General features: G+C 34.3%; 1 protein-coding gene across 8 annotated transcripts in view; it reads right to left on the bottom strand.

Annotated features, from left to right (window-relative positions):
- SLCO1A2 (solute carrier organic anion transporter family member 1A2) overlaps nt 1–24056 on the bottom strand; it is a 125974-nt gene that overhangs the window by 5362 nt on the left and 96556 nt on the right. For 6 of the 8 annotated variants that reach the window (XM_058743485.1, XM_058743478.1, XM_058743481.1 and 3 more), the window contains 4 exons: nt 17820–17985; nt 16706–16878; nt 10793–10857; nt 10131–10248 (listed from right to left, as the gene is read on the bottom strand). In XM_058743485.1, coding sequence (XP_058599468.1) covers nt 10131–10248; nt 10793–10857; nt 16706–16878; nt 17820–17985 — 522 coding nt within the window. The remainder of the gene's footprint in view (nt 1–10130; nt 10249–10792; nt 10858–16705; nt 16879–17819; nt 17986–24056) is intronic. The other 2 variants (XM_058743482.1, XM_058743484.1) reach the window with 1 other exon arrangement.

The following is a 24056-nucleotide window of genomic DNA, read 5'->3' as shown; positions in this document are numbered from 1 at the left end:
AACTGGATGTCTTCTTTGGAGAAGTGTCTATTCATGTCTTTTGTCCATTTCTTTACTGGATTATTTGTTTTGTGGGTGTTGAGTTTGATAAGTTCTTTATAGATTTTGGATACTAACCCTTTATCTGATATGTCATTTGCAAATATCTTCTCCCATTCTGTCGGTTGCCTTTTAGTTTTGCTGATTGTTTACTTCACTGTGCAGAAGCTTTTTATTTTGATGAGGTCCCAATAGTTCATTTTTGCTTTTGTTTCCCTTGCCTCCGGAGACGTATTGAGTAAGAAGTTGCTGCGGCCAAGATCAAAGAGGTTTTTGCCTGCTTTCTCCTCAAGGATTGAGGCTTCCTGTCTTATATTGAAGTCTTTCTTCCATTTTGAGTTTATTTTCGTGTATGGTGTAAGAATGTGGTCTGGGTTCATTCTTCTGCATGTAGCTGTTCAGTTTTCCTAGTACCACTTGCTGAAGAGACTGTCTTTATTCCATTGGATATTCTTTCCTGCTTTGTCAAAGATCAGTTGGCCATACATTTGTGGGTCCATTTCTGGGTTCTCTATTCCATTCCATTGACCTGAGTGTCTGCTCTTATGCCAGTACCATACTGTCTTGATGATTACAGCTTTGTATTATAGCTTAAAGTCTGAGATTGTGATGCCTCCTGCTTTGGTTTTCTTTTTCGAGATTGCTTTGGCTATTCGGGGTCTTCTCTGGTTCCATAAAATTTTAGGATTATTTCTTCTAGCTCTGTGAAGAATGCTGGTGTTACTTTGGTAGGGATTGCCTTGAATATGTAGATTGCTTTGGGTAGTATCAACATTTTAACAATATTTGTTCTTCCTATCCAGGAGCATGGAATTTTTTCAATTTTTTTTTGTATCTTCTTCAATTTATTTTCTAAGCTTTCTATAGCTTTCAGTGTATAGATTTTTCACCTCTTTGGTTAAATTTATTCCTAGGTATTTTATGGGTTCTGGTGCAAATGTAAATGGGATTGATTCCTTGATTTCTCTTTCTGTTGTTTCATTGCTGGTGAATAGGAATGCAACCGATTTCTGTGCATTGATTTTATATCCTACAACTGCTGAATTCATGAAACAGTTGTAGCAGTTTTTTGGTGGAATCTTTTGGGTTTTCCATATAGATTGTCATGTCATCTGTGAAAAGTTTGACCTCTTCCTGGACAATTTGGATGCATTTTATTTCTTTGTATTGTCTGATTGCAGAGGTTAAGACTTCCAATACTATGTTGAATAATAGTGGTGAGAGTGGACATCCCTGTCTCGTTATGGAAAGCGCTCAGTTTTTCCTCATTGAGGATGATATTAGCATTGGGTCGTTCATATATGGCATTTTATGATCTCGAGGTATGATCCTTCTATCCCTACTTTCTTGAGGGTTTTTATTAAGAAAGGATGCTGTTTTTGTCAAATGCTTTCTCTGCATCTATTGAGAGGATCTTATGGTTCTTGTCCTTTCTTTTGTTGATGTGATGAATCACGTTAATTGTTTTGTGGATATTGAACCAGCCCTCTATCCCAGGTATAAATCCCACTTGGTCATGGTGAATAATTTTTTTTAATGTATTGTTGGATCTGGTTGGCTAATATTTTGTTAAGGATTTTTGCATCCATGTTCATCAGGGAAATTGGTCTATAGTTCTCCTTTTTAGTGGGGTCTCTGTCTGGTTTTGGATTCAAGGTAATGCTGGTTTCATAGAAAGAGTTTGGAAGTTTTCCTTCCATTTCTATTTTTTGGAACAGCTTCAAAGGAATAGGCATTAATTCTTCCTTAAATGTTTGGTTGATTTCCCCTGGAAAACAATATGGCCCTGGACTCTTGTTTTTTTGGGGAGATTTTTGATTACTAATTCAATTTCTTTACTGGTTATGGGTTTGATCAAATTTTCTATTTCTTCCTGTTTCAGTTTTGGTAGTGTATATGTTTCTAGGAATTTGTCCAATTCTTCCAGATTTCCCTTTTTATTGGCATATAATTGCTCATAATATCCTCATTATTGTTTCTATTTCAGCTGTGTTGGTTGTGATCTCTCTTTTTTCATTCTTGATTTTATTTATTTGGGTCCTTTCCTTTTTCTTTTTGATCAAACTGACTAGTGGTTTATCAATTTTGTTAAGTCTTTCAAAGAACCAGCTTCTGCTTTCATTGATCTGTTCTGCTGCATTTTGTTTTTGTTTTTGTTTTGATAGCATTAATTTCTGCTCTAATCTTTATTATTTCCTGTCTTCTGCTGTTTTGGGGTTTTATTTGCTGTTCTTTCTCCATCTCTTTAAGGCGTAATGTTAGGCTGTGTATCTGAGACCTTTCTTCCTTTTTAGGAAGGCCTGGATTGCTATATACTTTCCTCTTATGACCGCCTTTGCTGTGTCCCAGAGGTTTGGGGTTGTGGTGTTATCATTTTCATTGGTTTCCATATAATTTTTAATTTCCTCTTTAACTTCTTGGTTGGCCCATTCATATTTAGTAGGATGTTCTTCAGTCTCCAAGTATTTGTTACCTTTCCAAATTTTTTCTTGTGGTCGATTTTGAGTTTCATGGTATTGTCGTCTGAAAACATGCACGGTATGATCTCGATATTTTTGTAGTTGCTGAGGGCTGATTTGTATCCCAGTATGTGGCCTATTCTGGGGAACGTTCCATGTTCACTGGAGAAGAATGTGTATTCTGCTGCCTTAGGATGAAATGTTCTGAATATATCTGTTAAGTCCATCTGGTCCAAGTGTAATTCAAAGCATTGTTTCCTTGTTGATTTTTTGATTAGATGATGTGTCCATTGCTGTGAGTGAGGTGTTGAAGTCTCCTACTATTATGGTATTACTACCAATGAGTTTCTTTATGTTTGTGATTGATTTATATATTTGGGTGCTTCTTCATTTGGCACATAAATGTTTACAGTTGTTAGGTCTTCTTGGTTGATAGACCCCTTAATTATGATATAATGCCCTTCCTCATCTCTTGATACAGTCTCTATTTTAAAGTCTAGATAGTCTGATATCAGTATGGCTACTCTGGCTTTTTTTGTTGGCCATTAGTATGATATATTGTTCTCTGTCCCCTTCCTTTCAATCTGAAGGTGTTTTTAGGTCTAAAGTGGGTCTCTTGTAAATAGCATATAGATGGATCCTGTTTTCTTATCCATTCTGTTACCCTGTGTCTTTTGATTGGAGCATTTAGTCCATTGATGTTTAGAGTGAGTACTGAAAGATATGAATTTATTGCCATTATGCTGTTTGTAGAGTTGGAGTTTCTGGTGGTGTTCTCTGGTCCTTTCTAATATTTGTTGGTTTTGGTATGTATGTATGTATGTATGTATGTATGTATTTTTCATCTTTTCTCCCCTCAGAGAGCCCCCGTTAATATTTCTTGCAGGACTGGTTTAGTGGTCACAAACTCCTTTAATTTTTGTTTGTCTGGGAAACTTTTTATCTCTGCCTCTATTTTGTTTTTTTTTAAATTTTTTTAAATGTTTATTCATTTTTGAGACAGAAGAGAGACCGAGCATGAACGGGGGAGGGTCAGAGAGAGGGAGACACAGAATCTGAAACAGGCTCCAGGCTCTGAGCTCTCAGCACAGAGCCCGACACGGGGCTCGAACTCACAGACTGTGAGATCATGACCTGAGCCGAAGTCGGCCACTTAACCAACTGAGCCACCCAGGTGCCCCTCTCTGCCTCTATTTTGAATGACAGCCTAGCTGGATAAAGAATTCATGCCTGCATATTTTTCTGATTCAGCACATTGAATATATCCTGCCACTCCTTTCTGGCCTGCCAAGTTTCTGTGCATAGGTCTGCTGCACACCTGATCCGTCTTCCCTTGTAGGTTAGGGACTTTTTTTCCCTTGCTGCTTTCATGATTCTCTCCTTGCCTGTGTATTTTGTGAATTTGACTATGATATGCCTTGTTGATGGTTAGTTTTTGTTGAATCTAATGGGAGTCCTCTGTGCTTCCTGGATTTTGATGTCTCTGTCTTTCCTCAGGGTAGGAAAGTTTTCCACTATGATTTGCTCACATAACCTTTCTACCCCTTTTTCTCTCTCTTCATCTCTGGGACCACTATGATTCTGATGTTCTTCCTTCTTAATGAGTCACTGATTTCTCTAATTCTTAAATCGTGCTCTTTTGTCTTAATCTCCCTCTTTTTTTTTCTGCTTCATTATTCTCCATAAGTTTGTCCTGTATCGCTGATTCTCTGTTCTCCCTCATCCATCCTTGCTGCCACAGCATCCATTTGAGATTGCAGCTCAGTTATAGTATTTTTTATTTCATCCTGACTAGCTTACTTCTTTTATCTCTGCAGAAAGGGATTCTAATCTATTTTCCACTCCAGCTAGTCTTCTTATTATCGTGATTCTAAATTCTGGTTCAGACATCTTGCTTGTATCTGTGCCGGTTAAGTCCCTGGCTGTCATTTCTTCCTGCTCTTTCTTTTGGGGTGAATTCCTTCATTTAGTCATTTTGAAGGGAGAAAAGGAATTAATGAGGTAGAAAAAATTAAAATTAAAAAAGTATTAAGATTAAGACATTAAAAACAAACAACACACACACACACACACACACACACACACACACACACAAATCGAATAAATGATGCTAGATCCTAAGTGTGTTTTGGTCTTGGTGTTGAAAGTAGCTTGATAGATTAGAGAAAAAAGGGGAGAAAAAAAGAAATCATTTGAAAATTTGAAAAAATGAATACGCTGAAGTAGACTAAAATGAAATGATTGAAGTAAAATAGAATTTGAAAAAAAATTAAACAAAGTAAAAAATATAGTAGAAAAAACTTAAAAAATATTTTTAATAAAAATTGAAAATAAAAATGATTTTTTTCTCTTTCTGTATTCAAGAAAAAAGAAACGAAAAAGAGAAAAAAGAAAGAAAATTGAATAGTTTGACTGTCTAACAGACTGAAATACACTGAAATTACTTCATTTTCCCCTAGAAGTCAAACTATGAAGCATTTTATAGTCCATAAACTAAGTAGGTGGTGAGGCTTGTGTTCTTAAAGACAGAGGTTGGCCCAGTTGGGCAGGGCTTAGTGTACTGGCTCCATTCTCCACTAGATGGCGCTGTTAGCCTACTGGGGTCGATTGTTGTGGTGCTTGCAGGTGCGTATGCACATACGTGGAAGCGGTGAAAATGGTGTCACCCAGCTACCCAGTCTCTAGTATTGGAACTCTGTTTTCTGCCACCAGCAATCATACATCCGTCCTCTGTCTTCAGCTTTTGTCCATTTCTTGCTTTTTCACTGTCTTTGACCAAGCCCCAGGCAATACCTCTCTCCTGGGTTTTATCTCAGATGCGACTGTTTTCCCAGGCCCCTTACTTCTGTGCAGCTTTGACCCATTCAGCCCCTGTGTGGGAGGGTCTCACCGAGCAGTGGCCAAATGTTGGCTGCACCCAGGAATGCTTGTTGGACCCTGCTGCTGTTGGTGCCCTGAGACTGTGGCCAGATGCCAGCCCACCCCAGAAAAAGTTCACAAGACAGTGTAGCAGCAGCATTTTAGGGATTATGGAAAATCACAACACACATCTGGCACCAGGCTTCACCCTTAATGACCTTGTTCCAACACCGGCGAATGTGGCCGCCTTCTGGGGCCTGCTGGGCCCAGGTGGTCTCACAGCCTCTACCAAATGTCCTTCCAGCAGTGGAACTGCTTCTCCCCGTGTGGCCTGAGAACCTCCTGGACCCCACTCTGCTCCTTGGGATTTGCTCTTTCCACCAGAGCACCATCAGGTATCAAGCTGCAGAGTTTAGACTCTGTGCTCCTCCTGTTTACAGTCTTAATGGAATTTAAACCCTCTCCTTACTCATTTCTTTTTACTTCAGTCCCTGTGGCTGTTTCCAATTTTCCTCTTTTCCCCCAGCTGTTTTTGGGGAGGGGTGCTTTTCCCATATTTTCCCCCTGTCTCTGTCTTCTCTCCACATGCAAAAGCAGCTTCCTGCCCTCTGTGGCTTCTGTCTTCCCAAGTTCACCACTCCATGTCACATACCTGCTGAATTCTGTGGTTCAGGTTGTGCAGATTGTGTGTGTGTTAATCCTCAGATCAGTTTTCTAGGTGTGCAGGATGGTTTAGTGTTTGGCTGTATTTCATGGATGCAAGACACTCAAAAAACTTCCATGCTCTTCTGCCATCTTGGCTCCTCTTGTTCATGTGTTTTTAAGTTTTAGCTTGCAAAACTAAACAATTTTGAATGTTTTGTTGTTGTTTTTGTTGACTGTTCTGGTTTTCTTCCTGTGTATTTATTCTCCCAAATTTGTTCTGTTTGCTCTTTCTCTGTACTTATTCTTCTAAATCTAATAGCTTTCCCTTTGTTCCTGAGGCCAGACTGAGTTTTTATAAGGGTGATTTTTTTATAGTGATACTGGGATTAATCACAAGGAGAACAGATTGTTTGGTCTGGTTCTTGGATACATCTATGTCTTAGTTCCTCCTTAGTAATATAACAATGATGTGTTAAAGAGATTCTTTTAAAACCTCTTTTACAAAGAGGTTTGTATTTGTTTCCTAGGACCTCTGTAACAAAGCACCACAAACTTGATGGCTTAAAACAAAGTAAATTTATTCTCTCACAGTTCTGGAGGCTAGAAATTTGAAGCCAAAGTGTGCTTCCTCAGTAGACTCCAGGAAAGAATCCTTCCTTGACTCTTCCTACCTACTGGCAGCAATCCATAGCATTCCTTGTTTTGTAGATGCAACACTGCAATCTCTACCTCTGCCTTCACACAGGATTCGTCCTGTATATACGTGTCTCTATGCCTCTTTTCCTCTTCTTATAAGGACACTGGTGATTTGATTTAGGGCCCACTCTAATCCAGAAGGACCTCATCTTAATTTCACTAATTTAAAGACTTATTTACAAACAACTTATTTCCAAATAAAGTCATATACTGAGGTTATGAGTGGACATGAAATTTTGAGGGACACTACTCAACCCAGTTCATGGGTGTTCAACACCACCTCATGGATTAAGCACTGAATCTGGATCTAATCTCTTGACTCCTTGGAAGTACTTTATTTTTTCTTTGGAAACTGATCACCCAGAAACCACTTCCTGTTTCTAGGCTTAGAGGCTTTGCATTAGCCTTTGTATTCGGCTTTTATTTATTCCTTTATGTTGCTGTTCAATTTCTACTTCAGGAAAACTGGATGTCCAGAATGATGTTTATATTATCTTTTTTTTTTAAATTTTTATTTTAGAGACAGAGAGAGTACAAATGGGGGAGGGGCAGAGAGAACCAGAGACAGAATCTGAAGCAGGCTGCAGGCTCTGAGCAGTCAGCACAGAGCCTGACGTGGGGCTCGAACCCACAAACCGTGAGATCACGACCTGAACTGAAGTCAGACGCTTAACCAACTGAGCCACCCAGGCGCCCCATGTATTATCTTTGAACCCGGATATATCCCTTTCAAATTTAAAATTATATCTATTGTTCTTATTTGAAATAAGAAATATATCAATACATAACTTATTGAGCTACTTATCAGGCTTTTCTACCTTATTTGAAATTACATTGTTGTCCTTTTTATAAATAATTAGTTCATTAATTTTTAGTCTTTAAAAAATATGTATATATACATATAAAGTTCTAAATATACCTTTGAGTATTGTTTTAGCTTTGTCCCACAAATTTTCCTCTGCAGTGCTTTCACTGATGTAGAGTTTTAGTTATTTCATTATTTTTATTATAATTTATGCTTTGACCTGTAAGTAATTTCAAATGTGAGGTTTTGGGAACATTTTATCATAGATTTCTAATTGCATTGCATTATGGACAGAAAACAATGGTTGTAAGGTATCAAACTTTTTTTTAAACTTTGTGACATTAGACTTAGTTGTAATGTTTTTTATAGGCTTGAGAAAAATATATATTCTATTGGTTGGGGTTTTTTAAATTGCTGTATATCTATTAGATAACTCTTGTACAATTTGGCGATTCAAATTTTTCTGTATCCTCAGTAACTTTTTGCCTATATTTTATATTTCCTTTTGGAAAAGTGTGTTGAAATTTTCTACTCTGTAGATTTCTTCTTGTAATTTTGTAAATTTTTTGTTTTATATACTTGAGATTAGGTCGATAAATATATATGGGTTGATGACTGTTACACATTATTGATAAAGTGTTTTTTTATTACTAAGTAATATCCTTATTTAACTGTTAATCCTTTTCACCTTAAATTCTATTTTGTCTTACAGTCATTAATATAATCACAAAAGCTTGATTTAATATCTGCCTGGTATTTTTTTTCCTGACCTTTATCTTCAATCTTTCTTCACATATATATTTTAAGCTATGTCTTGTAAGCAACATATAGCTGGAATTTTGAAAACACTGAAACTCACATGAAAGTATCTTTTAAGCAAGTTCAGTTGGTTCACATTTATTATGAAACCTGATGTATTTAGGCTTATTTTTTCAACTTATTTTGTGTGCTTTTATTTCCCTATTTCTTACTTTCCTTGAATTTTCCTTAATCCTTTTATTCCTTTCTACTAACTTGGAATAAATGTAAGTGGCCATCCTTATATCTTTACATTTTTGGCATAACTTAAAGTTGGTCAGTATTTCTATTCTTCAAACTGTAAAAGAGTCCTAGATTTTCCCTGGATTTTAAACTGACAGTTTAGCCTGACATAGTTGCATGGATGCTGGCTGGAGATACGAGACTTCCAGGCCAGAGACAAAGGACATTTTTACTCACAGTACAACAATCATCACAAGCTTCATGTTCAGGTTGGTTTTCCTTAACCTTCAAGTCCCAAAGAAATCACACCATGGGAAACCTATGTGAATTTTGTGCATACGATGGGTTTGGTTCACAGCTAAGAAAACCTGAACTTAGGAAATCCCATTCTTTTAAATGGGTTGGAAGAAAATCTGCCAGCCTTAGAGAGAGTTATTACTTTTATCATCCTAGACAGCAAACTCTGCTCCATAGGAAAACGTCATCTACATACTCCAAGATCATTTACTATTCAAACATCCTTGAAAAGATAGTCCAAAACAAAATCCTCTGCTAATAAGATCTGCAGAAATGTAAGAGACCCATGGAGAACTGTTTACCAACAATATCCACCTCTGTTTCTACTCTACACCATCTGGTAAATTTTCTCACGAGTACACTTTATCAGCCACTCTAATTAATCTGACTGATAGAGGATGCTAACAAATAAAATCATCTTGTCTAAAATAGCATTTAATTAAGGCTACTATCAACAGGAATCTTGGTAGCAGGATGAGGCCAATCTATATCAGTGATCCTCAGTGTTTCTCAACTGTGAAGGTATGTACGCGGGCCCACCTTCACATTACCTCTGAAGAGCTTTTGGGGAACAGAGAACTGATGAAAACATGAATCTCATGCTGTCTGATCTCTTCATAGTACTTGCCATATATCCTTTTACTAATCAAAATAAGACCTTAGAATGTTTTAAACAATGCTAAATTGTTTTTTAGTAAATGAATTTTTGTACTTTCAATTTTGTACGATCAAGAGAAATTGATACAGATCTAAACAAAATTCAGGTCTCCAGATAAAAAAGAACATGGAAATAGAGCAAATGGAAGTATTTTGTTCAAAAACACATTATGTTGAGTTTTGTTTAAAATCAGATTTATACTAACAAAAGAATAAGACTTTATGAGACATGAAGAATTTTGTGTCAGCAAAATTTAACGAAGAAGGAAAAATATTTCAAAAAGTAGAGGTAGATGTAAAAAGAAGTAAAGATTCAGGCTAGTAAGATGCTGAAATGATGTAGGATGCAATGAGAATACTTTAAAGAGTAATATAATTTTTAAAGGTAGTTTATGTATAGCTATTACCTTCAATAATGCGTTGATTGCAAACAATTTAACAAAGATTATTTTGAAAGGCTAGGTTAAGGGAGTTATCCATGCTTATATTTACCAAGTAGTTTGAAAATATTGAGGAAATAAAATTCTGGTATATAAATAAGGAATAGAGATGTAGTATTAGCATATGTTCTGGAAGCATAGCCAAAAGTAGTCTAGTAACTGAAAAAGAAAGTGTTATACATGAATGTTGTCATTTTATGTACAGTCTGTGCTTAGAAAGCAATTCTTTAAAAAAAAGATCATTATATTTACCTGAAATTGGCTGAATCATATATCCTGCATGCTCCTGACTCACCACATTTCAAAGTTCCCCAGTGTAAACATGTGGAATCCACTAAAGCTCCAAAATAAATAGGTGCAGGAATTCCAGCTACAGTTAAAGAGGGGAGAAAAAAAAACATCAACAAGGTAAGAATTAAGGTACGTTATTTTGTTTGTAAACATTTCCGTTTTCTCTATTTGTAGAATAAAGTATGAATAGAATGCTTTAATTTTATTTTTACATATCAGAAGTTGTTACTTTTACTATAACATTTCTAAGTTATAAAGGATAAGTAATGTGATGGATAAATGCAACATAAAAATCACTGATATTGAAAATCATTGAATTAATGACTCTTTATATTTTTTCTGCAATTTTTTGTACAAATCATGTATACATTTTACCTTAACAAAGTATTTTTCGCTCATTTGCTTTTCAAATCTTCTAACAGCTGAAAAGCAAAATTAAGTTCAGATAGGTCTTTTTCAAGAAAAAGGGGAAATTCTCCATTTCTTCTTGTACCTTATTCTCATACAAATTACTAAGTGCTGCAAACAGAAGGGATATTTGCTAGACTTGGAGAGAATGATTTCATTTTCTTGGTAGTTAATAGTGGCCTGATATGATGCTGGAAAAAAATAACAATTTTTACCAAATACTCTTGTGCAAAATGTATGTAACCCCACACCAAGAGACTTCTCTTCAGGCTTGATACACCTAAAAAATAAGTAAATTCATAAATAAAATGAAAATAGAGATTTAAACGCTGTTGTAGTTTCTTTAAAAAATTGTTTGTAAATGCTGGTAACACACTGGGCACTAGAACATTTTTTTTGCATGCTCAGATCTTGGTTATCCAAGGCCTGATTATCCAGTTTGTAGTCTACACACGAGCCCTACTTTTGATTCTTGGCATTTTACCTATCATTTTTTTGCTCATTATTATCAGAAAATTATCAAAGAAGAAAATATTTCATATCAGTTTCTACCCCAGTATCCATTTATTGAAACAGTAGTTCTTGATTAAACCTTCAGCCTAAAACAAGAATAATGCAACCCTAGCTGTATTTAAATTATTTGTGTTAACAAAATACAGAAAAGCCAAGAATTATATAAATAAATGAAAGGCAGAAAGAAAACAAGGATAGAAATTTTCAAAGGAATGTGATGAAGAAATCCAAGGCAAACATATTTTAAGTGATTTGGTATCATTTCAAGAGTCACAAAGATCTCTCCATTGTCTCCAAAATCCCCACTCTTTTGCACTGTTGCCTGAAATTCCTATATGCAGAAATAGAGACTATAATTCTACAATGGACTTTCATGTGTCCCACTCACTCCAGCATCACCATGGCTAGCTCCTTAAAGAATTCACGTTGAGAGTTCTACTGTATTCTCTTTTCTTCCCTGACTAACTCAAAGCTGAGAAAATAAAAGTAGCTTTCTTCGCAAAAGCATACATTTTTAGCAAAAATGTCATCTTATTGGCATTTTCTTAACATAAATGTTTTACTGAATTTTCAGAAACCTTATAGATTGATCTAGACATTATCTACCTGACACATAGGTTATTTAGACAACATCAATGATTTTACTCAGAAGGAAGAGAAGCCAAGAGACTCAGCATGACCCTCTAGGTCACATGATTTCCATTTAATACAGAAAATAAGGCATTTAAGTTTTACTGAAGAATTTTTCTTTCCTCTCTATATCTAATATACTACTGAATGATCTCACAGAAATGTGAAATACTAATTTAAACTGTTATTATTTAAACTGTTGAAACAGTTTAAACTATTCTACAAACTCTATCATTGATTGGCATTGATAATAACAATTTCTAGAATCCAGGAATCAGAAAAGTTAGCATGCACATCATGGGAAAATGCTGAGAGAAATTCAAATTTTTCTTTAAATTGGCAGAATAGCAATGATGTTGCATCCCTTTGCCATCATGGTAGGAAATCCAGGGAGATCCCGCAAAAATAGAGACAACACAAGCATATTAACAAAAATCCAGGTATTAAATTCTACAATATGACCCTGGAAAGAGGTGGGGGAAGAGAGGAGGGACATGAAGAGAGCATGATTAAGTACTTGTTTTATTAGGAAGTAGATATTAATACTGAAAAGTTTTAAAATTGATGAGCAAAATATAAGTATAATTAAGAATATCAATAATCGGTCTGACCATTTCAATAATCAAAGTAGCAGAAGAAAATCCAATATATACCGTACTTTCCTCTTATCTATGGTTTCACTTTCCACAGTTTCAGTTACCCACATTGAACTGTGGTGTGGAAGCAGATATTTCTCCTTCTGACATATCAGATCAATAGCAGCTGAATGCTACAGTCTGTATATCACAAGAGCTCCATCATTCACCTCATTTCATCTCATCATGTAGTCATTTTATCATCTCACATCATCTCAAGGAGAAAAAGGGTGAGTACAGTACAATGTGATATGTTGATAGAGACGAGATGCACTTAACTTTCATTGTAGTATATTGTTATAATTGTCCTATTTTATTATTATTGTTCTTAATCTCTACTGTGCCTAATTTATAAATTAGACTTTATCACAGTTATGTATCTTTAGGAAAAAATATCAAATATTTAGGGTTTGTTACTATCCATGGCTTCAGGCATCTGCTAGGGATCTTAAAATATGTCCCTTGCAGATAAAGGGGTACCACTGTACAATGGAAAGAAAAAAGAAAAAAGAAAAAAAAAAGAAGTAAAAAGAAAGTCCAATAAATAGAGTATATTAAATAAAATAGCAAAAAGAGTCTTACCACAATAATTACAAGAAATCTAAGTGAGGGGTGCCTGGGTTGCTGAGTAGTTGTGTCCAACTCTTGCTTTTGGCTCATGCCTTGATTTCACAGTTCATAAGTTTGAGCCCTGCATTGGGATCTGTGCTGTCAATGCAGAGCCTGCTTGGGATTCTCTGTCTCTCCCTCTCTCTCCCGCTTATACTCTCACTCTCTCTCTCTCTTTCTCTCTCTCTCTCTCAAAATAAATAAACTTTTAAAAATAAATAAATATAAATGAGCTACATGTACCTATCTCAGATTATAAAATGATACCTAGCAAATTGCCTATGAAGCAAAATGAAAGACTGAAGATTGAAAATAAAGGAAAGGGAAAAGATATAACAGGTAACAACGAACCAAAAGAAAGCTAGAACTTCCATTTTAATGAAAAACAAAATACAATTCCCTAAAAGAAATAACTAAAAGATAAAGAAAATTAAGTGATGCTAACAATAGAAATATAATGATCAAAGACACATTTTCATCATATAATATAGCCTCCAAATATATGAATTAAAAAACTGAGAGATTTATAGGGAGAAATACACCAGCAATATTTATAGATTTGAACATCTCTGAAAAACTGATGAATTAATGCAGACAAAAACAAGAATACATTTGCAAAATTTAGATAACACAATGCTTTACTTCAATGCAAGAGATATGGAACTATATACCCAAAATTCAGTTACACATTCTTTTCAAAAAGACATGAAATACTAAAAAAAAAATGCACTAGGCCCCAAATAAAACCTTGATATTCCATCTCCCCAACCTGTAATCTTTCAGATTAAGTTGTCTGAACATAAAAATAGAACAATAATAATAAATTATACCTATAGAAAGTTCTTAAAGATATGGAAATTACATAACACATTAATAAATAATCTTTGGTCTGGTGGGGCAAATCACTACAAAATAGAAATAAACTCCACAGAAAATACTAGTTGAGGCATTGCTAAATCAGTATTTGGAAAGAAATGTATAGATTTATGTACAGTAGTCAGAATGAACAAATGATCTAAGTATTAAACTCAAACAGTTGGATAAAGAAAAACAGAGCAAGCCTAAAAGAAAAAAAAATCAAGAAGAACAGGATTACATGAAATAAAGATTAACAAAACCAAAACTCATTCTTTAAAAAGAGAAAAATAAAATAGACAAGCCTCTGACAACCATGATCAAGAAAAAGTAAAGAGGAGGCAAATAAAAAAATACGTAAGAAGAAAAGGGAAATCCTTTCAGATACATCAGAGAATATCAGATAAGGAATATTGTAAACACCTACATACAACAGGTTTAAGTAGAAATTGAAAATATGAATAGGCACTAATATTAAATAAATGAAAATAATAAATAGTATCACTGTCCCAACAATCCCAAAGTATAAATACTTTCACAGATGGATTCATATAGCTTTCAACAAATATTTAGTGTAAGTAGTGCCAGAAATTAAAAAATAGAAAATTTATTAATTCATTTTGTGGGGCCTATGATGATTCCAAAACAAAAAAAGAATGAAAAGAAAAAAAATAAAATATGTCTATTTTATTTATCAACATAGAAGTAAGAGTTTTAAATAAAGTATTATTTAAACAAACCAAATCATATATAAAAATATAATTAAGTATGGTTTTTTTCATCCATGCAAACAGTTCAACATGAAAATACCTACCATTTTATTTTACTACACCAAAAATACTGAGTAGAAAAATTATAGAATCATAGATGCAGAAAAATACATCTAATAACATTTAATACCTATTTCATTATTAAAAACTTAGAAACTACATGAAAACTGTATACTGAAAAATCTACAGCAAATATCATCAAGGAAAAATGTGTATGTTTTCCATTAAGATTAGAAAAGTACAAGAATACTCGTTATCATCACTATCATTTCACATAGCTTTGGAGGTCCACGTTGATGCTTTAAGAAAAATTTAAAAGCCTAAGATGTGTAAGGTTTAGAAGTGAAAAGACAGGGGCACCTGGGTGGCTCAGTTGGTTAAGAGTCCAACTCTTGACCTCGGCTCAGGCAATGATTTCATGATTCGTGAATTCAAGTGCCATGTTGAGCTCTGTGCTGACAGCACGGAGCCTGCTTAGGATTCTCTCTCTCCCCCTCTCTCTCTGCCCCTCCCTGCTCGTGCTCTGTCTCTGTCTCTCAAAAATAAATAAATGTTAAAAAAAAACACAAGACCATATGTAAAAGGTAAAGTTATAAAGCTATTAGGATAAAATTTAGGTGAATATTTGTATAGATTAGGAACATAAAAACATTTTTAAAATGTGACTCCCCAACACACAAACCCTAAGGGAAGAAAATTGTAAGATTTCAGTACAACAATATTTAGGATTTAATTTCATAAAAGAGAGTATGGAGAAATTAAAAGAAAGATGAGAGACTAGGAGATAATTGTATCATGTAAGCAATATTACATTAACATTTATAATTTAGACAATAATCAGCAAAATCACCAAGAAAAATATATGACATATAATAGAAAATGAGCAAAGAAAATCAATAAGCATCTTGAATCAGAAGCCTAAATAGCTAAAAAATAAATTTTGAAGATGCCTAAACACACTGGATCAGGAAATCACATATTGAAACATCAGTGAACTACCATTTTACAGTCATTGGACTAGTCTAAGTCAGAATGTTAGATAATGTCAAGTGTTAGTGAGGCTGTAAGAAGGCAGGAACTCTCAAGTGGGGAATGTGTGAGAACTCATACATATACATACTAAGCAGTATTTGGTGACTGTATGTACTCGTGAGTCTTATGAACCAAAGCAAGATTTAAAGCACAACACCACACATGTGAATATAGCAACACATACTCACAAAAAGATGTTAGTATTTTACAAAAGAAAATACATATTTAAGTTCGTGTAGCTATCATATTAATATGGGTGGCTATGGTGAGAGGAGGTGAAAAATAGAATGAAAAAAAGCAAAATCAAGAAAGAGTGAAAACTTATCCCAGCCTATGAGGATAATGTGCTGTGAACTGAGAATCACAATGAACTTAACTCTGCTTCTAAGTTCCAATGAAATATGATGAAAAAAAGGGAGAAAATGCAAATTTTATTTACTAGGGATGTTTACAATCGTTTACTAGACATGAAGAATGTTGGAATAACAAGAACACATGTATGCCACACCTAAGTCTGAATTTTTGCTCTACAATTTCCTAGTGTTGCAAAGCCCTTCATCATTTGTATCTAACAATAGCTTTGTAAAAGACTCAAGCATTTATTATTATGCCTATTGTTTATTTAAAATGAAGCTCAAATAAATCAAGGGACCTGTTTAAGTCCCTGTAGATAGGAATTGGTGACACAGGCTCTGACAGCTTTGCACTCTGCTGCCCAGTACTTTGAACCATCTGAAATGACTGCAAGGCAACCGCTCTTTACCCATCAAAATGACCATTTCATATGGTTTACACTAAAATATAAATGTGTCTCCTTTTGTGTGAAACAATGAGAGGGTCACTAATTTAACTGCAAAATATAAGGAAGGAAAGATAGGGAGGAAAATGGCAAAATATGAATATTTATATTCCTATACTTTTAAAATTTTGTAAAATCTGACAATGCCTAGTGTTAAACTCTTAATAAATGATATATATGAGCACAGGATTCTTAGATAATGTGGGCTTCAGGGGGATTTCTTAGAAAAAGGCTCTTTAATAAAGGATCCAAAAGGAATATAAATAAAGAAAATATTTTCTGTACCTTAGGAGAACCATATATCCAGGTATGGCAGATAAGGAATAAATGAAACTGCCAATTGCTGACAAGATTAAAAAGTACTGGAGCATCATGGAACAGTCATGTCCTTTGTCACACAGCCCAAGAACTGCAGATGAATTTCCTGATGTTTGAATGCAGCTACAATTTTGGAATACCTATCAGAAAATAATATTATCCTATTTAAAGAAAGTAAAATTTTGAACACAAATCACAAATATTTTGTACATAGGCAACTGGATCAAGGCAGAGACCATTTATTCTCTTTATTCTCATCTCCTTTGTGGTGCCTCTCAGGATTATAGCAAAACAAACTACTGAATGACTGTTTTAGAAAAATGGTATTTATTTCTAAATAAATAGAGTAAATTTGCAGTAACTCAGCTACCTTAAAGACGAGCCTTTTAAAAACACATATTCTTTTGTTACAAAATGAAGTATGACAAACAAAATTGTTTTGGAAGTCAGTTAAAATATTTTAGGTACTTACTAATAAAACTTTGTTTCAAAAATACAGTTTATTTCAAAAACAGAGTAAAGTAAGTCCTTTTAAAGTTTTTATGTTTCCAGGTTTTAATTGGAATTAAAAGTTATATTTTACTTTATAACCAACCAACATTTAAATGTTGTAATATATTTTTAGGCAAACAAAACAAAAGCTAGTTACATTTTCTTAAAAGAGCTGTCAGAATGTGAAAAACACAGAAAGCACATGCAAGCATACATACAGGGGAAAAAAGGGGAAAAAAAGCAATTAGGTAAATAATTGATATCAAAACCACCAACTTTATCTCCATGATAAAAATATTTCAATCCGGAGTATTTTTAAAATAAATTACCTGAGTAATAATGCCAACAGCTATGAAATTAAATTTCAGTGATCGATGTCTGCTATACTCAAAAATTTTTTTATTAAAAATAAGATCAGTGGTCAAAGGTTTAAAATAAGATTTATGAAATAAAAGGTAAATCAAGTGAACATACAGAAAAACTTTACTTTTACTTTTATCAAATGTGGCCCAGTTCATGTGGGAATGTTCTAGTGCAATACATAAAAACAAAGTTTTGTGGGAAAAAGAAAGCCAACAGAATGTGTTACCATGTTTATTCCTGCTCCAACGGATGTCTCACAACCAGCAAGACAAGCTGACATATATGAAACACCATTGTTTCCACACACAGGATCCCATGTTTTAGTTGGACAGTTGCAATCCCTATTACAGTCAGCAAGAATGGCATTTTCCATATATAAATCTTGTTGCATTCTGAAATAATTTAAAATAATTCATGGCTATTGAAAGATCATTTTCTTTTTCTTCTTTTCATCTTAATCCAAAATTATATTTCCTCTCCTTCCCAAAATAGAAACAGAAATCTTCCAACCACCAATGTGTGGCCTCAATACTATATCTCTGGCATAAAATACACCTGCTTTGGTGATCACATAGCCACTTTATCAATGATTTATTTCAGATAAACAAATAGCCGATAAACAAGTATTAATTGAGTGTTGACCATATGGAAGGTATTTTTCCAGGTATTATTAGCACTCAAAAATGAAGATGACCTAATCCCTGTGACTGATCCATATGGTAGCATTTAACAAGAGATCATATGTTATTAAAGCAAGCTTGAAGATCAAAATCTATAAATTCAGTTTATAATGCAGATATTAATTACATTTAGCTTCAGAAATCTAACTACTTGAGTAAATAAAGACATTCTTCTAGTATGAAGAGTGTCCAGAGGTTATCAAAATGGCAACACAGTTTGTTTTTGATGAATCTCCCTCATAAGAAGACCAATTAGCAGCTATCTATAGACAAGATACCATTGTGAAAATCCCAGAATCTGGGAATGAGGCTAACGCACCTTCCTGGAGCACAAAGACCTAGAAGGACCACTTTGGAAGAGTAAGAGGAACAGTTAGACTCTGATCAAATTGTGCATCCCCCAGGTCAGCACAACACCACACTGAGAAGACCTCCTTGGGTCTACAATTTCTCCAGTGGGAAAAGAGAGCCCAAGGTGGACATCAAGTACCTTCAGCATTGTGGGATGTTACCCAGGAGACCCATTCAGGTCTCACTTCATGAGGATGACTAGAAGAATCTGCAGGCTTCACTTATTAGGGATTAGATAGAGAAGGGGGACAGCGATTACAACAACCAGCACTCAGATCTTGATAGACAGTATCCTTACTTGCAGCACTATCCAAGTACAGATCCCAGCCAGTAGTTCTACTGATCTACAGAGCTGAATGATGGCTCCTTTTATCCAAGAAACTCAGTTGGCAGTTCTGCTTTATTTACAGTCAACAGACTATACTGGCTGTGGAGCCCATTCAGCTGCCACATCTGGGCAGGGAAGCAAATTCACAGGCTTCCCTAACTGCTGAGCATAGCCTCATGTTCCACCCACCCAGAAAGCATGGCCAAAGAACCTAGGGAGCCATAGAGTCCATCCTACAGCCTGCTCAGTCTGGAAGCTAAGCAAATAGCCCTGCCCCATTGTTAAACATAACCTCTGGCCCCACATAACCAAGGAGCCTGAACAGTAACCCTGGGAAGCCTCAGACCCCAGACTACAGCACCACCCAGCAACACAGCCCAGTCCTTGGCCTTACCCAATTGCTGAACACAGCCTGAAGCCTTGATCAGGCAGGGAACCTATCCAGTGACTTTGTCAAATCATGGAACAAACTTAAAGCCTCACCTGATGAGGGAACCTGGAGAGCAATTCTGCCCAACCAGAAGATGCAGTTTCTAGTACCACCCTATTCTGGGGTACAACTAGAAGCCTCTCTCCTCTAGAGATTCTGGCCAGCAACTTTGTCCAACAGCAGAGCACAGTCAGCAGCTTACCTGATTATGAAGCCCAGTCTATGGCCCACCCAACTTCAGGGCACACCTGTGGCCCTTTCTGATTACAGAACACAGCCGGAGACCCAAGCTGACCAGGAGCAATTGCAAGCCCAGCCCATTGCTCTGACCAGTGGTAAAGTCCAACCAGTGGCATCATCCTGCCAGGGAATATAGCCTACAACCTTGTCCAACCAGAGGTGATTGCAAAGATCTATCAGTGGTCCCACTGAACTGCAGAGCACAGTCAGAAGCCCTTCCCAATCAAAATGCCCACCGGTAGCCTCATTTGAATGTGTAACCCAGCCAAGAATCCCAAATAGTTTGAATTCAAAACTAAAGTACACAAAAACACATAGTAATTAAACTGACAAAAGTCAGAGATGAAGAGAGAATTTTGAACACAGCAAGAGAAAAATTATTTGTCACTTCATGTACATTCGCATAAGACTATAAGCAGATTTCTCAACAGAAACTTTGCAGGTCAGAAGAGTGGGATAATATATTCAACATATAGAAAGACAAAACTCTCAATCAAGAATACTATACCTGGCAAAGCTGTCCTTCAGAAATGAAGGAAAGATAAAAATTTTCCCAAACAAAAGTTGAGGGAGTGCATCACTACTAGACCTGAATTACAAGAAATGCTAAGGGACATTCTTTAAACTGGAATAAAATGATGATAACTAACATTATAGAAACATGTGAATGTGTAAAGCTCACTGGTAGTGGTAAATATATAGTCAAAGTCAAATTCTCTAACATCATGATTATGGTGTATAATTAATTCACTAACAACTCTAGTTTTAAAGTTAAAAAAAAATAAGCATAATTAGAATAATACATTATTAGATACACCATGTAATAATGATGTAAATTTTAATGTTAACCTAAAATGTGAGTGGGGAGAAATACAAATATATTTTCCATATGCTATCAAAGTCAAGTTGTTAACATAAAATAGGATGCTATAAATATACTTTAATGTAAGCCTCATACAAAGGAAAGAACTATAGTAATACATAAAAGATTATGCTAAAGTTGTGAAGGCATATTGCCACAAAAAGTTATCAAATCAAAAGGAAATTCATTCATCAAGAAGATATAACAATTGTAAATACTTATGTACCCAATATTGCAGTACCCAAGTATATAAAACAAATATTAACATAATTAAAAGGTGAAATAAACAACAATACAATAATAGAGGCTTTGATACCATACTATCAACAATGGATAGATCACCTAGATGAGAATCAATAAGGAAATAGCAGATTTGAACGATACAATAGACACCTACAAGACATACACAAATCCAACATATTCCATCCAATAGCAACAGAATGCACATTTTTTTTTTAAAAGGACACAAACATTTTCTCGGATATATCATGTGTTAGTCCACAAAACAATTTTCAAGAAATTCAATAAAATAGAAATTATATCAAGTTTTTGTTCTGACCACAATGATAGGAAACTAGAAATCAATTAAAAGAAGGAAATCTGGAAAATTCACAAATATATGGAAATTAAACAACACACTCCTAAATGACCACTGGATCATAGAAGAAATCAAAAGGGAATAAAAAAATATTCTGACACAAATAAATGGAACCATAACATACCAAAATTTCTAGGATGCAACAAAAGGAATTCTAAAAAGAAAGTTTATAGTATGAACACATAAATTAAGAAGAAAAAAAAGACCTCAAATGAACAACCTAACTTTACAAATCAAGGAAATAGAAAAACACAAAAAGAGCAAAACTAGATAAATAAAATTATAAATTGAGGAAATATTACAACCAACACCACGTAAATATGAACGATCATAAGACAAAACTATTAATTATACAACAATAAATTGGACAACTTAGAAGAAATGAGTAAATTTCTAGAACACATATCATACCAAGATCAATCATGAAGAAATAGAAAATCTGAATAGATCAATTACTGGCAAGGAGATTAAATCATAATCACAAACCTCCCAACTAAGAAAAGCCCAGCATTAGATGGTTTCACTAGTGAATTCTATCAAACATCTAAAGAATTAACACCAATTCTTCTGAAATTCTTCCAAAAATTGAAGAGGAGAAACATCCCCAAACTCATTTATGAGGCCAGAATCATATTAATACTAAAGTCAGATGCAGCCACTACAAGAAAACTATGGGACAATATCCCTGATGAATATAAAATGCAAAAAATTATCAATAAAATACTGGTAAAATGAATTCAACAACACATTCTAAAGATCATATGCCATGATCAAGTGGGTTTTATTCCAGGGATACAAGAATGTTTCTACATACATAAACCAATCAATGTGATACATCACATTAACAAATTGAAGGATAAAAATCATATGATCATCTCAATAGATGCAGAGAAAGCATCTATTTTGTTGACAAAATTCAACATCCGTTCATGATAAAAAACTCTTAACAAATTACATATGGAAGAAATTTAACAACATAGCAAAGGCCATTTATGACAAGTCCATAGCTAACAACATACTCAATGATGGGAAGCTGGGAGCTTTCCTTTAAGATCAGGAACAACGTAAGAATGTCCATCCTGTCCACTTTTATTCAAGAAATTCTAGTCAGAGCTATTAGATGAGATAAAGAAATAAAAAGCATTCAAATCAGAAATGAAGAAGTGAAATTATCTCTATTTGTAGGTGACATGATATATATAGAAAACCCTAAGAACTCCATCAAAATATGGCAAGAACTAATAAATTAATTTAGTAAAGTTAAAGGATGGGAAATCAGTATACAAAAATCAGTTCTGTTTCTATACAATAACAACAAACTATTAAAAGAAAAAAGAAAACAATCCAATAATTGAATGAAAAGAATAAAATACTTAAGGAATAAATTTAACCAAGGATGTGAGAATCTCTACATTGAAAACTATAAGACACTGTTAAAGACAAAATAGGCCATAAATAAATAGAAAGATATTTATTCCATGCCCATGCATTGGAAGAATTATTATTGCTAAAATGTTCATACTACCCAAAGTAATCTACAGATTTAGTGCAGTCCCTATACAGATTCCAGTGGCATTTTCATAGACATAGAAAACGATTCTAAAACTTGTATGGAATCACAAAAAAATAGCCAAAGCAATCTTGAGAAAGAGCAAAGCTAGAGATATCACACTTCCTGATTTCAAACTATTTTACAAAGTAATAGTAATAAAAACAGTTTGGTATTAACATAAGAAAGAGTCACAAAGATTAAGGAACAGAATAAAGAATGCAGAAATAAACCATGCATATATGGTGAATTAATTTACAACAAACAAGCTAAGAATTTACTGTGGGGAAAGGATACTCACTTCATAAATGATGTTGGGAAACTAGGCAGCCATATGCAAAAGAATTAAAGCAGATCCCTAACTTATATACACAAAAATAAACTCAAATGGATTAAAGACTTAAATTTAAGACCCAGAACCATAAAATTCCTAGAATAAAACATTGTGGGTGAACTCCTTGACAGTGATTTTTTGGATTGGACACCAAAAAGCACAAGTAACAAAAACAAAAATAAACAAGCGGAACTACATCACACTAAAAAGCTTCTGGACAGTAAGGAAATCATGAACAATGTGAAAAGGCAGCCTATGGAATGCGAGTAAATATTTACAAATCATATATCTGATAGGGATTAATATCCAAAATATATAAAAACTAATCAAACTCAATAACAACAGTAACAAAAAACACCAATCTGATTTTAAAATAGGCAGAAGATTGCTTCTTGGTCTTTTGGATAAGATAAAGTGTTAAAATGGGCAGAGGAATTAAATAGAAAATTTTTCAAAGAAGACATACAAATGGCCAATAAGTAAATGAAAAGATGCTTAATATCACCAGTTATAAGAGAAATAGAAATGAAAGCCACAATGAGATATCACCTCACACCTGTTAGGATATGTATTTTCAAAATACAAGAGATGATATCAGTATGCATAACCTTCCTATAAATTCAGATTACCCTCAAATATAAATCTAAAACTATTCAATGATAGAGACATAATTACACAAATGTATGAATTTACATATGAATTAAAATATCATGTATTCGGATTCAGTTATGCTGGATTTAAGCCCATTGTGGAAATATATAAATGTGATTAAGATTGTGTAGTTAATTCTTAATTTTACCCACTTATGAGAGTATAAAATATATGAACAACATACCCTAATGCAACCTAAAACTATTGGCAGTTTCTTTGATATCCACTTTAATGTCTACTAGGATATCCAAAAACAAGCCCACACACATACATGTGTACTCATAAACTAACTAACCCTATTAGCCTGGAGAGATAGGCTTATAACTGACAGATGGAGGAAAGAGAAAGACCATGGATTATTGCTATCAATTCCAATTAGCAAATGATCTGGTCATTGGGTAATCATTGAATAAAATATGTCATTAACTGTTCTAAAAGTA

Source organism: Neofelis nebulosa, chromosome 8, assembly GCF_028018385.1.
Source record: "Neofelis nebulosa isolate mNeoNeb1 chromosome 8, mNeoNeb1.pri, whole genome shotgun sequence".
NCBI lineage: Eukaryota > Metazoa > Chordata > Mammalia > Carnivora > Felidae > Neofelis > Neofelis nebulosa.
This window is presented reverse-complemented; position numbering and strand designations above follow the sequence as displayed.